The 13,763-nt window shown below is 53.6% G+C and overlaps 2 protein-coding genes across 2 annotated transcripts in view; both read left to right on the top strand.

Annotated features, from left to right (window-relative positions):
- Positions 1 to 6,067, top strand: part of LOC102072202 (receptor-type tyrosine-protein phosphatase V) — a 49,965-nt gene extending 43,898 nt beyond the window's left edge. The window contains exons 37-39 of the mRNA XM_074527995.1: positions 226 to 383; positions 1,320 to 1,455; positions 4,523 to 6,067. Coding sequence (XP_074384096.1) covers positions 226 to 383; positions 1,320 to 1,455; positions 4,523 to 4,582 — 354 coding nt within the window. The 3' untranslated portion in view covers positions 4,583 to 6,067. The remainder of the gene's footprint in view (positions 1 to 225; positions 384 to 1,319; positions 1,456 to 4,522) is intronic.
- A 7,096-nt stretch (positions 6,068 to 13,163) lies between these two features.
- LGR6 (leucine rich repeat containing G protein-coupled receptor 6) overlaps positions 13,164 to 13,763 on the top strand; it is a 169,280-nt gene continuing 168,680 nt past the window's right edge. The window contains exon 1 of the mRNA XM_005492487.4: positions 13,164 to 13,499. Within this exon, the coding sequence (XP_005492544.4) occupies positions 13,270 to 13,499 (230 nt within the window). The 5' untranslated portion in view covers positions 13,164 to 13,269. The remainder of the gene's footprint in view (positions 13,500 to 13,763) is intronic.

Genomic DNA, 13,763 nt, shown 5'->3' with positions numbered 1-13,763 from the left:
CTGTTCCCCCTCCAGGAGCAGGTCAGGGTGCTGTGGGGAAGGAGAGCAGGTTGCCAGAGTGGCTGGTGGGCAGTGCCCCAGCAGAGATGCCTGTTCACCTTTCCAGAGGCTGGCAGAAAGCTCAGGAGAGCTCAGAGAGCCCAAGGATAGGAGAGCTGGGGCTCCTCTGCATCTACACTCCCCCATCCCTCCCCAGCACCCACATCAGCTCTTTGTGTCTCACAGGAGAAGAAGGCCAAGGAGAGGCAGGTGCAGAGGTTCCTGTACACGCTGTGGAGCAGCAAGAAGCAGCCTGATGTGCAGAGCCTGGTGGAGCTGCTGGGGGCTGTCAGGAGGGGCAGCCCCCCCCGCAGGAGAGGGGGTCCTGTCCTGCTGCACTGCAGGTACCAGGGCTGCACCTGCACCAGGGCCAGCACAGGGCTTGGCATGCCAGAATCCGGGTGGCCTTGAACAGACAGAGATCTGCTAAAGAAGGCAGGAGCCTTCCTTGAAATGGAAAATGTAAACCCCCTCCCTCCAAAAAATGATAATTTTGAAATTAAGGGCCTCTCAGGCAAAGATATGGGAATAGGAATAACAGTTCTTTAATAGGAAAATTAAAAATACAAATGCAATAGTACAAAAAGGAAAGCCACTGCCAGAGTCAGAATAGGAGCTGACCCCCTGTGGAAACAGAGGGTCTGCTAAGGAGGGCAGGAGCCTCCCCTGAAATGGAAAATGTAAACCCCTTCCCTCTGAATTATTATAATTTGGAAATTAAAATGTTCTCAGGCAAAGACATGGGAGCGGGAATAACAGTTCTTTATTAGGAAAATTAAAATACAAATGCAACAGTAGAAACAAAAAAAAATCACACTGCCAGAGTGAGAGCAGGCCCTGCCCCCTGTGTGTCAGGGAGGTGTCCCAGCCCCATCCCATGGGGGCTCAGCCCTCCTGCAGTGCCAGCTGTGGCTCTGCTGCAGCAGGGATCCTGCACAAGGGGGGAGTTTTCCTCTGCAGCTCCAGGGCTGCTGCAGATGGGCCATGCCCTGCATCCATGGGAGCCAATGGAAGTTCAGACCCGGGAGATCACAGTGCTCTGCCAGGGGCTGGGAGAACACAGGGCAAACAGGGCTGGGCTGGGGAGCATGGGTGGAGTGGGCATTGCCAGGCTGAGGGGCCCAGGCCATCCCTGGGGAGCTGCAGAGTGCTGGGAGCAGCCCTGATGCCCACAGAGACAGCTCAGAGTCCCTCAGTGCCCACATGGCTCCTTGTGCCCTCCCCAGAGGGGCTCAGCTCAGCCTGGCCTGGCACCAGTGACCCCCCCTTGTCCCCTGCAGTGGTGACATGAGCCAGATGGGCACCCTGATCTCCCTGGACTGCCTGTTGCACCAGATGAAAGCTGAGAGAACTGTGGACATCTACGGTGTGAGCCTCCAGCTGGCCAGGAGCTGCTGCCTCCTGACCCCCACTCTGGTAGGTGGGGAGGGCAGGGGAGGGTGGGCAGGGTGCAGCAGAGTCCTCTACTCCCCTTCCTGGGGCTGGCAGCATCCTGGGTGCTGCCTGTCCAACCTCAGCAGGGATTTCCTTCTGCTCCTTCCCCACCCTGAGGCTCTGCCAGCCACCAAGGGCTGAGGGCACTGGCTTTGCCCAGGTGAGAGTGTTCCCTCTCCTGGGTTCTGAGTTGAGATCAGTTAAATTGCATGTGAACTCACAGTAATTAAAACACTCTTCCCATTGTGCTCAAGGAAGAGTGAAGCACTGGTGTCACCCTACACAGCCTGCCTGCTCCTGGGCATGGCTGTCAGCCTGGGCACCCAGAGCCTGCTGGGTGTCCCTGTGCCCAGCACCTTCCCTGCTGCATCCCCCTTGGCCAGCACCTTCCCTGCTGGGTGTCCCCATGGCCAGCACCTTTCTTGCTGCATCTTGCAGACCCAAAACCTGCTGGGTGTCCCCATGGGCAGCTTCTTTCCTGCTGGGTACCCCCATGGCCAGCACCCTCCCTGCTGCATTCCCCAGACCCAAAACCTGCTGGGTGTCCCCATGGCCAACACCTTCCCTGCTGGGTGTCCCATGGCCAGCACTTTTCCTGCTGGGTGTCCCCTTAGCCAGCTCCTTCCCTGCTGCATCCCCCAGCCCCAGAGCTGCTGTCACAGCTGGGGCTGCCTGCCAGGGGGACAGTGGGACACAGTGCCATGTTGCAGGTGCCCTGTGGGCTGTGGCACTCTCTGATTGAGCCATTGCATGCCAGCCCAGCCCTGGTGGCTGCCTGTGGTGGCACCAGTGTCTCTGGACATGCTCCAGTGGCAGCAGCTGCTGAGTGAGCTGATGCACAGCCCTGGAAACTCCCCACAGGGCACAGCAGAGCTGGGCAAGGTCTCTCCGAGGCTTCCCAGCTGCACAGCCTCCTTCAAGAAGCTAATTACATTCTTAATTAATGTGAACCATGTGCGTGGTGGGAGCCAGAGCAGGGCCAGGCATCCCCTGCCCCTCTCCCGAGCCGCTTTGTGCTCCCACTGTGCCCGGCCCTGCAGGGACACAATTCCCTGCAAGAGCTGAAATGAGGGATGTGGGACTCCAGGCAGCTCTCAAAAATGCAATTTATTACATCCAAGATGTCACAGCAGTGCAGGGTTGTGGGTGACAGAGCTGTGCCTACAGCTGTCAGCTCCAGCTGCAGGCAGGCCTGGAGACCCTTGGTTTTGGTTACACTGCATTATATACTTTTCTTTGCCGAGCATCTCAATACAGTAGAACCAATCTATACCTTAACTTTTATCTACAGCCTATCATAACTACTATAATTACCACATTCATGTTACTGTTCTCCAATCACTCAAAGTCAGTACATTACAGTTTAAGCTAGCAGTTGTTTTTCAGTTTTCTTGCAGGGGAAAATTCTGAGACCTTTTTTCTACTTGCAACTTTGCTGACTTGTTTGCCTGTGCTATCTTCCTGCTTGGTAAAAACATCTTGTTTGGGGTGGGTTTATCCTTTGCTCTAAGCCGTAAAAACCCCTTCTAACTAACACACCCTTTTCCTCTTTGGTTATCCAGCAAGACTGGCTCAGCAATTCTTTTCTTCTGTATCAAAACTTGCTTTTATTTCTATCCCTTCATCAGACTCTACATTTAAAAATCTTTCTGCTAGGCACACATATATGTGAGACTTTCTTGTCAAACTTTCATCCTTCCCAACAATTCCCCATCAAGGCACAGCAGGGTGTAACGTTTGCCTTTCAAGGGCCCATCAAACGCTGCTGTCCTGCTGAAGGGGAGCAGCAGAGGAGCAGCAGGGGTGCCCTGCAGCCTCTCCACCCTCTGGGGCCCTGCCAGCACCCCTTGGTGTCTGGGGGGTCAGCGGCTGCTGCCATGCTGGAGGCATCGGATTTTGGGGGGAAGATGACCTTTGATGGATGTTCAGGGATAACTGTCAGATATTAATCCCCAGCAGCCCCAGCAGCATGGTGCATGTCCCAGGGGATGTGCTCTTGCATGTGGCAGTGTCTGACTGTGCCTGGGCTGCCCCTGCCCGTTTCACAATCTGTGACTCACTGCACTCCCTGTGTGACCCTGAGCCTCAGCCATTGTGTGCTCACCCATCATGAGGCCGAGCCCCCAGCACAGGGAGGAGGCTCCTCGTGACTTGTGGCTCAGCCAGAGCATTAATGAGCTCTGGGAGTGCTCTGGGGCCCCTCTGCAGCCCTGATCCCCCTGGCCATGGCACGTGATGCCAGCCCACACCATGGGCTGCCTGCCCTTGCCTCCAGCTCTGTGCCCTGAGCACAACCCCATTACATCCTCGCATCTTCCCTACTCAGCCCTGGGTTTGTGGCCTGGTGTCATTTTGGGGCAGCCTGGTGTTTGGGCAGAGCCTCATTTCAAACACAGAGGACTCAGGACCTCAGAGCTCACATTTGGACCTGATGCATCAGTTTGGTGATACTAAAAAGAGACAAACAATGCAGCTGGGCTAAACCCACACAGATCCTTCTATACCCCTGTGAGCATCTGCCCTGCTCTGCTGTCAGCTCCTGACTCTACAAGCTCCCCCACCAAGGGAAACTCCAGGTCCAGGGATCTTCCCCATTTTCCCTTGGTGCAGTCCCAGTGTAGAGAGTCAGGAGCTGACAGCAGAGCAGGGCAGATGCTGCTCCAGGGCTCTTCCCTCCTGTCCCCAGTCACTGCCAGACCCCAGTGATGCCCTGCACATCCCTGGAGTTGCTCTTTGCTCTTGTTTTGGATGCAAACACCACAGCACACCCAAAAGCCACTGTGGCCCTTGGAGGGGGAGCCAAATGAAATTGTTCTTCTGTACCTTGGCTGGGATGGGATGTTCCTCTCAGCCCCATCACAGGGGATGAGGAAGGGGAAACAAGCATGGTGTAACAGGCTTGGGTGGCTGTGGTGACACAGAGCCACCATGGACTGCTGGGGAGAGCAAATCCTGCTCTGGTACCACACACTGCTCCTTTATTGGGATTTTTAAAAGCAAGCTGCAAGGTTAATGTCAGAAAGCTGACTCTGACCTCTCTCTCCTGCAGGACCAGTACATCTTCCTGCACAGCTGCATCCAGGACATCCTGGCTCAGAACCAGCCCTGACACCCCCTGACCCTTCTGGCACCTTCTGCCTGCTCCTGTACAGAGCTGGGGGCACCGTGGGACCCCTGGCACAGAGGAGGAGCAGTGCCCTCCCTGCCTGGGCAGTGTCCCCAGCGTGGTGCCAGCTGTGACTCCTGGACACACGGACAGTGTCCTGGGACACACAGACAGTGTCCTGCCATATCCCACTGCACACACAGCAAGGGGCTGGGCAGGATCCTCTCCTCTTCTGGAGCTCCCCTGAGATTTCTAGTGCCTGGAGGGCTCTGTGCCCGCTCAGTGCTCACTGTGGGGCTCTGTGGTGCCCCTGAGCTCAGCACCAGTGTGGGGCACCATGGGCTGCAGTGCCCCTGGGCTCTGCTGTGGGCACAGCCCTGGGGGAGCTGCCTTGTCTCAGCTGGAATGCTCTTAGGTACAAACAATAAAGAGCCCTAGGAAAGTGTATGCTTGTAAGGGGGGTTGGCTTTTGATGGCTCCAGCTGATGTGAAGGCTCCAGCACAGCAGATGTCCCCAAAAGAGCAGCTCTGTCCCCATCCATGGGTCACTGCAGTGTCCCTTGGCACTCCAGATGCTGCAGTCCATGGCTCAGCATCTTCTGCTCACTCTCTCTGCTCCTTCCCCTGAGGCAACACTTGTGCAGGGAATGTCTAGCCCAGCCAGGCACATTTCCAGGGCTCAGAGTTGTGAACCTGCCCAAGGATCAGGGCAGAGCCCCTGGTTCAGCTGCACACTGGCAACCTCAGCAGTGCTGCTGCTCTGGGCTGTCCATGCAGGGACGTGGCTGCTCTGCAAGCAGGGCTGGCCATGCACAAGCTGAAATCACAAGAAGCAACTCAGTTCACTGAGCTGCAAGTGCAGGACAGAAAGAAGAGTTAAAAAAAAGAAGATGGTTTCACAAGCATGTTCCTCATGTAGAAAAAATGTACTTGGGACCCTGTGTGCCCTTCTGCTCCCCTTCAGGCAGGGTGGGGTTGTGGTGCAGCGTCAAAGCAGAGACCCTGCTCCAGTGTGGCCCAAAATCCTGCCCATTATTCCATGTCCTGTCTTGGGCTGGGGTGAGGAGGTATAACAGGTTTGATAAGGGGCTCCCAAGAGCTGGCATGAGCAGCAGAGAGCCCCAGGTGGGTGACTGAGCTGGCCACTCCTCCTAACGCCCCTGTGATTGCAGTAGAAGCTTCTCCTTCTTCCACAACAAGGATCTGCCCCAGGATGGGACACCCAGGGCACCTCAGCATCAGCCATGCCAGCCCTGGGATGAGGCTCTTCTGCAGCTGGGAATCCTTTTTCCCTCTCTCAGGTTTCCCCCTGCTCCCACCACAGGGACACAGGACACCTTCTGGGTCACCCCTGCACACAGGACACAGTGAGCTTCTACTCTAAACCAATCTAAAATTTGCACACAGGACAAATTCTGTGTCAACAGTGCACATGGGACACCTTCTGTGTCACCCTGCACACAGGACTCCGAGGTCTCTGAGCCCCCTGGCAGGTGTCCTCCCATGGTGGCACAGACACACAGGGCAGGTGCTGCTGCTGCAAAGCCCAGTGCTCCTGATCCTGGCTGTGGAAACAAACATTTCCCTCCTGTGCCCCTCATCCTGCAGCCCCAGTGTGCTTTAGGACTCACTGGTTACATAAAAGCCACAAAGCCATCAGGCTCCCTGTGAGCTGGGCTCCTCCCAAGGCAACATCATAAATCCTTCTGTGCACATGAGAGCATCCACTGAGCTTCACAAGGCTTTTCATGTTGGGAGTGTTCACTGATCCTCCTGAGAGCCCCTGGCATGCTGGCACCTCCCCAGGACAGCAGAGTCACTGTATGGGCACTGGTGCAGGCTGAGAGCAGGGACAGGGCACAGCACACTTGGCTGAGCCTGGCACAAGGATGGGGGGACACAGAAACATTTCCAAACACTGACTGCAGCCAGAATAATGCAGCTCAGGAGGGCTGAGGGTGCCCATGGGCCGCCCAGGATGGTCTGGGCTGTGCTGAGGGCAGCAGTGCCCACACAGCCTGGCCAGGGTGGGAGCAAATCCAGCCCTCCATAGGGCTGAGGCTCTGCTCCACCTGGGATCCCCCAGGCCAGGAGTGCTGCAGCCTGGAGCTGGGAGAGGGACAGGGGCTGAGCAGCCCTGCCTGCAGCACTGAAGGTGTCCTGTGTGCAGGGAATGTCCTGTGTGCAGGGTGGCAGAGGTGTCCTGTGTCAAGGGGTGACACAGAGGATGTCCTGTGCCTTTGATTTAGCACTTGGAAAAAAACAATTACTAACCTTTATATGAAGGATTACAAGCCACAAAAGTTTAAATAGAATGATAGTGAATTTATCATAGGGTGAAAAGTAGACTTTTGGGGTTTTTAGAATGGGGGTTCAGGGGGCAAGATGGAGGGAACTGGGCATGTCCAGCCTTTCTCCTTCTTCTTGGCCTCCATCTTCTGCTCTGATGGTGGCACTTTTAGATTGGTTTAGAGTAGAAGCTCACTGTCTAACATAGGTGATAGGTATTGGGAAGTGATTGTAAATATTGTACATGTAGTCTTTAGTATAAAAAGATAACACTGCCCTGGGGACAGGCAGAGTGCCTTTGTCTGTCCTGCTGAGTGGACCTCAGCTGGACAGGAGAAAGAATTTTATAGATAAGATACAATAAACAACCTTGAGATTGAGAACTGAAGATCTCTGACTCCTTCGAGCACCAGGCTGGGAAAAGAGACTTTCTAACACATCTTGGGGTCACTGTGAGCAGCTAGAGTCCCGAGACAAACCTGGTCCAGAGCAGGTTGTGCCATTTTCCCAGAGTCTGGAGCTGACAGGTGAAGTTTGGAGCTGCCCAGCAGCACAGAATCTCCCTAGTGCTGGGGGTCTCACCCCAAGAAGGAGTAGTCCCAAACCCCTGTGTCCTCAGCTCTGGGCTGATGGCACAGGAGGGAGGCTCAGGATGGGACAGAATTGATTCCATGGAGAAGAGCAGAACACCAACCTGGGCACGCCCCAGGCCATGCCCTGATGGCAGTGACCAAGCAAGGGCCGGGCTGAGCTCTGCTGGCACCACACCAGCCTCATCCTGAGCCTCCTGGAGGCTGAGCTCATCCTGGAGCTCAGCACAGCACAGGACTGTCCATCCTTCCCATGGATGGGCAGGGCACCAGGAACCTTCACAGCCCCTTGGAAAGTGTCCCTGGGTGTCCTGTCTGTGCACAGAGCTACAGCCTCAGGACAGGGCACGGGGTGTCACCCACAGCTGGTGGCACAGGGCTCCAGGGCACTGGCCTGAGACAGGAGGAGAGCAGTTAAAGCCATGGTGGGGGAGCCATGGTGCTGCCCACAGAGCCTCCATGGCTCCAGGAGTGAGTCCTGCCTCAGCTCTCACATCTGGCCAGCACATCTGCATGGTGCTCCCAGCACAAGGTGAGCCTGCAGACACCTGCAGTGAAGCTCCTCCAGCAGTTGTGGTGGGAGCTCCTCTGTCCTAGTTGAGACAGAGACAACACAAAGTAAAACACTCCATTTCAGAAGGCTTCAAACTGCTTTTATTCCAGCATTCATGCTTTTTATACATTCTTGCAAAACTCATCAGTTTGCATTTTACTCATTGATCAGGAAAGGCAAACAACGTGCTCATTGGAACAGGCAATTGCAGGTTTCTCTTACTTATCCTTCTTTCTTTCTTGGTTTCTGTGTCAATGACCTTATTAGAAAATTCTTTTGGGGTAAGCATGGATCCCCTTCTCAAACTTCTCTGTGGCTCACAGGAGTCACAGTAAAACCTCGCCCACCCCTCATCCCAGGGCAGCCCAGGACAGGGATTTGTCCCACAAACTGTCCCCCAGGTTGTGCCCAGTGAGTGCCATGGCTGTGCCACCAGGGTGTGTCTGTGGCACAGCCTGTGCTGCTCCTGCCTGACAGGAGGCCGGGCTGGTGGTGATGATGATGATGATGATGATGATGATGATGATGATGATGATGATGATGATGATGATGATGATGATGAATTTATGGCCTCCCACCCAGGGCTGCAGTGGAGTCTGCAGCCACAGATGCCTGCAGAAGGTGTTGTGGGAGCAGTGGTTGGGATGAATAATTTTCCAGCCCTGCAGCTTAAGAGCCACGAAACCCAGAGGGGGACAGAAAGACAACAGAGCACTAAAACAAAACAAACCCCTGGCTTGAGCTGCCCACTGAGTTCTGGGCCTTGTTGTTCTTCATGTTTATCCTGCTCCAGATGAGCAGCATCCAACCATTGCCCTTCTCCATCAGTGCAGGGGCCAAAACAGGGGAGATGAGTAAGATTTGCCTTTTTGGGGTGCCCTGACTTTGACCCTCATCCATGGAGAAAGTTTCCCAGCCTTCAAGATAAACTGGAATCCACAAAAGTGTGAAATAGATTATAGAGAGTGGTGTAGGTGTATCACTTGGTGAGAAATTGAGGTTTTGGGATTTTTAGGGTGTTGTGGATGGCAGCAAGATGGAGGGCACAGGGTGTTGTCCTGGGTTTCTTCCTCATGATTCCTCTCCCTCCTTCTTCATGAGTTTGGGTGGCATTTTGTAATTGGGCAGAAAAGCCCTCATTTCAGCTCTTTGGGATCAGTTATTGGGTTAAAAGAGGAAATAATCTAGGTGTCAGCTCTTAATTGGACAGTTTAGCTTTAAAAGACCTTGAAACAAGAGATTGTTGGCCATTTTGTGCTTTCTAATGAAAAGCTGCAGAACTCACAGTAGTGATAAGAAATAATGAACACCTGAGTCTGAGCATGAGCTGTCATCTCAAGTGCCTTCAGTCCAGAGCCAGAGAAACTGATATGACCCCCAAGATTGCATTGACCTGAGGCCATGGAGAAGCTTCCAAAATTGATTGATAGAACTGGGATTGTGGGTGTGGAGTTTGAATAGAGGTGTGCAATATCACAGGGTGGAAAACTTAGAGCTTAAGGTTTTGGAATATAGTAATATATATAGGGAAAGAGGGAGGTTGTAGGGCAGGGGCTGCTCCTTCTTCACCTTCTCCATGAGTTTGGGTGGTTTTGTGTAATTGGACAGAAAAGTCTGCATTGCCAACTTTGAGTGATTAGCTATTGAGTTAAAACTGAAAATAATCTAGGAGTCAGTTCTTCATTGGATAGTTTATCCTTAAAAGACCTTGTAACAAGAGATTGTTGGCCTTCTAATGAAAAGCTGCAGAACTCACAGTAGTGAGACTGTTTTAGTGATAAGAAATAATGAACACCTGAGTCTGAACATGAACAATAATCTCAAGTGCCTTCAATCCAGCCCCAGAGAACCCGGCAGGGGCAGCGCTCTCCCCTCGCTGCCGCTAGAGGACAACACAAACACGGCTGAGCTGCAGGAAAACCCCAACCCCGAGCCCGCAGTGATGGCATGGATCACTCTGAGCTGCAGCTTCAGCCAGACTGGGCTGGAAATTGCACTTCCACCCCCGAGGGGCTTATTCAGGTATTCCAGGTTTGCATGTGCAGTGGTTTTGGTTTGTTGAGATTTTATTAATTTTGAGATTAATAAATTTGGTTTCTTGGGGTTTTTTTTTCATCTTTAACATGGGTCTTTCATGGAGGTGTGTTTAGTTTTTCAGGGGTTCAATACTTATATATATAAATATATATATATATACTTACATATATAAGTATATATATATATACACACATATATACAAGTATATATATACTTATATTACTTATATATATATAAGTATACTTATATGCTTATAAGTACATGTTACTTATATAAAGAGTTTTTGTATAACTTCTTTAATTTTTTCCTATGTTAAACTACAAGACTATGGGAGCATCAAAGCTCTGTGGTCCAAGTAACTCAGTGTGCAGACCCCCAGTTTTGCCAGGACCCACTGGAATAAGTGATGCTTTGGATGCTGGCTGCTGTTGTAAGATCTCAAAGAAATAAGACATGGATATGAACCTCCCCAGCCAGCCTGGAATAAAAGGCAAACAGAGGAGTCAAAGTGAAGCACGTGGAGAAAAGCTCTGCAATGTCAGGACATGCAGCTGCACAGAAATGTGAAAATTGCAGTCAGAACCTTCCTGAGGAAATGTATGTTTGCAATAGGAGCCTCTTCAGTGTGATTTTCTGCAAGAGCTGCACTAACAGTGTGATCAGTTAATCACACTGGTGCTGAGGACAATTTATGAGTGAGGAATGGTCAGGAGGGGGTGATGTGGTTGGTGCTGGCAGCTGAGGCTGGAGGAACAGGGGTCACAGGTGAGAGCTGCTGCTGCTGCTGCCAGGAGGGAGAGATCACCCTCAGCTCCAGCTCAGGGGCTCTGTCCTCCCTGGAGAGGACACAAGGATCCAAGGGAGCTCTGAGCTTTGATCCAGCCGCAGTGAATCCATGAGGATTCTATCTAAGCCATGAAAACCCACCTGGATTTCAGCCCCACCTACAGCTCAGGGGCTCTGTCCTCCCTGTAAATGACATGAGGATCCAAGGGAGCTCTGATCCAGCTGCAGTGAATCCATGAGGATACCAAGCCACGAAAACCCACCTGTCCTCCCTGGAGAGGGCATGAGGATCCAAGGGAGCTCTGAGCCTTGATCCAGCTGTATTTTACAGGGGGGATGGAAAAATGAGGATGGAATCCTGTTTGGGCCATGAAAACCCACCTGGATTTCACCTCAACCTACAGTTCAGAGGTTCTGTCCTCCCTGGAGAGGACACAAGGATCCAATGGAGCCTTGATCCAGCTGCAGGGAACTTTCTCCAGCCCAAATTCCAGTTCCTGGCTGCTGTCAGAGTCTTTCCAGCCTTCCCAGGCCCTGCCAGTGTCCCAGAGCTGGAGGGCAAGCTGAGAGCCCCAGGGACTCATCCCTCTGAGGAGGGCTCCTGTCTCCCCACCAAGCTTTTGTGTTTTACACTTGGAGCTGTCAAAAGACATTGCAAATGTTTAATTAATGACATCCCCAGCACTGTTCATGATGGAGGCAGATTAATTCCAATTCAACCAGTTCCTGCTCCCAGACCAAAATCCTCTCTCTGCTCTGCTCTGCTCTGCACTGGGGGTGATCTCTCCAATAACTGCAGCAGGCTCAGGGAGTCCTGGAGCTGCAGGATCTGAATTTTGCAAGTGAAATATTTCACATCCAGCATCACCCCAGCCAGGAGCCCTCAGTCAGAGTCTGTGCATCAGCCCTGAACCCTGAGCTCCATCTCAACACTTTTTTGGGGTGCAGATTCTGCTCTCACAGGTCTCAAGGCACCCCAGCCCCATGAGCTGGAGCTGTTTCAGTCTCCCCCTGTGCCAGTTCCCCTTCCTGACCCCAGATAACACTTCAGCCTCCTTTATCCTGCAATAATGGGGATATCAGTCAGGAAACTCTCCTGCCAGAAGGAAAGGCCTGTTCAGAGGAAGCAGGGCTGTGAGAGCACCCCTCAGTCTGTGCCTTGGCCATGGGGCACTTTGCCATTGCATGGGTTCAGAGGGAGTGATTTTCTGGGTGCACTTTGCAGCCACCCAAACCTGGGCCCTTCTTTCTGTGCCCCATTCGCCTCCTCCATGCAGGGTGAGAGGGAGGAACAAACCAGGGAGGAACAAATCAGGGTCCAGATCGCTCGAAAGCCTCATGGACAGCTTATTTCTGTCTTGAGGTGGGACCCACATGCAGCTGCTGTCCCTGTTACAGAGGAGGTGCTTGGCTCTGTACAGAGCTGTGGGGCCAGGCTCTCCCCTGTCCCTCAACCCCCTGCCATGGGGTGACAGCAGTGACCCCTCCTGAGAGCATCACAGTGACCCTGACAGCCCATGGCTGGCATGAGAGGGGACACAGGGCTGTCCTGTGCAGGGTGTCAGAACCCTTTGCTGGGCAGGTGTTTGTGCTGCCCCAGAGCTCAGCAGCTCCTTGGCACAGCATCCTGGTGTGGTGCCCATGCCGCAGTTCCAGGACACTGTGAGAGCCTGGGCAGTGCCCCCTGCTCAGCCAGGCTGTGGCACAGCTCCAGGTGCTTCAAACCCCCACTCAATGGATTATTCCTGTGCTTTGTCCACTTTAGCCAGGGTTAGGAAGAGCTCTGGAAGGAGCCCAGCCCCTCTCCTGCCACCAGGGCTGGGCAGCTCCTGCAAGCACAGCTCAGACAGGGTCGCACCTGGGCAGAGCCAACACAGCACCGTGTCCCCCATGGAGCCCTGTGACACTGCTGCTCCATCCCAGGCTGCTGGAGAGGGACAGCTCAGGACAGACGGACAGACAGCCTCGGGCATGGTCCCTGCCAGCAGAGAGCTGTCCTGAGCTCCTCAGTCCCTTCTCCCCTGACTTTCCAGTCCCAGCTGAGTTCAGCAGCCAGCACAGACACAGATGCCTTTATCTGGGGTTCCATGTCAGCGTCCCCAAGTCTGCAGCCCTTGAAGTGCCTTGGGTGCTCCTGCCTCGCTGCTTCACTCCCCTGCCCTGCTGGAGGCAGCTCTGCCTTCCCCTGCCCTGCTATCTCACAAAAACACGTTTACAAAACAACCCTGCGTCCTGGAGCTATGAACAGGTCTTTATTTGTTGAGGTTCCTTTTGGCTTTTTTTTTTTTCTTTCCTTTCTTCCCTTTGAATGAAATTCCTGCCAGCTCTACGAGAGAGAGAGAGAGAAGGAAAGAGTAGAAAGTTTAACTCCTCCCATTGGAGTGTCTCACGCCCCTGCCCAGCCCTTGAAACCCAATAACCAAGATCATTCAGCGATGCCTGCGCATCCCCGGAGCTGCCCGGTGCCCATGGACGGGCTGCTGCTCTTGTGGGGCATTGTGCTGGCGGGCAGTGCCCGCTGCCAGGCGGTGCCCGCCGAGCCGGGCGCGCCCTCCTGCCCGCCCCAGTGCCACTGCGAGCAGGATGGCATCGTGCTCTCGGTGGATTGCTCCGAGCTGGGGCTCTCGGAGCTCCCCGCCAGCCTGAGCCCTCTCACCGCCTACCTGTAAGTACAGCCTGACCGAAACGCTGCTTCTCTTTGCTACGCTTCCCCCGACAGTTTGCAGCTTTCCTCCGCGTTGGAAGCTGGTGCCACATATTCCCGAAATTAAATTTCCTGTGGAAATTAGAAACCAAGCGAAATAACGAGGGAAAAGGCAGCTCTTGGGGCAGGAGCTGCCAGGCTCCCCTCCTCCCGTGCTGTTTGTGCTGCGATGTTCTGCTCGCTCTCCTCCGGGATTGCAGCGCACCCTGAACTGACTTGCCGGGT

The sequence above is a fragment of the Zonotrichia albicollis genome, chromosome 28 (genome assembly GCF_047830755.1).
Source record: "Zonotrichia albicollis isolate bZonAlb1 chromosome 28, bZonAlb1.hap1, whole genome shotgun sequence".
Taxonomy (NCBI): Eukaryota; Metazoa; Chordata; class Aves; order Passeriformes; family Passerellidae; genus Zonotrichia; species Zonotrichia albicollis.
The sequence above is the reverse complement of the archived record's forward strand: the minus strand, read 5'-3'. Positions and strand labels throughout refer to the sequence as shown.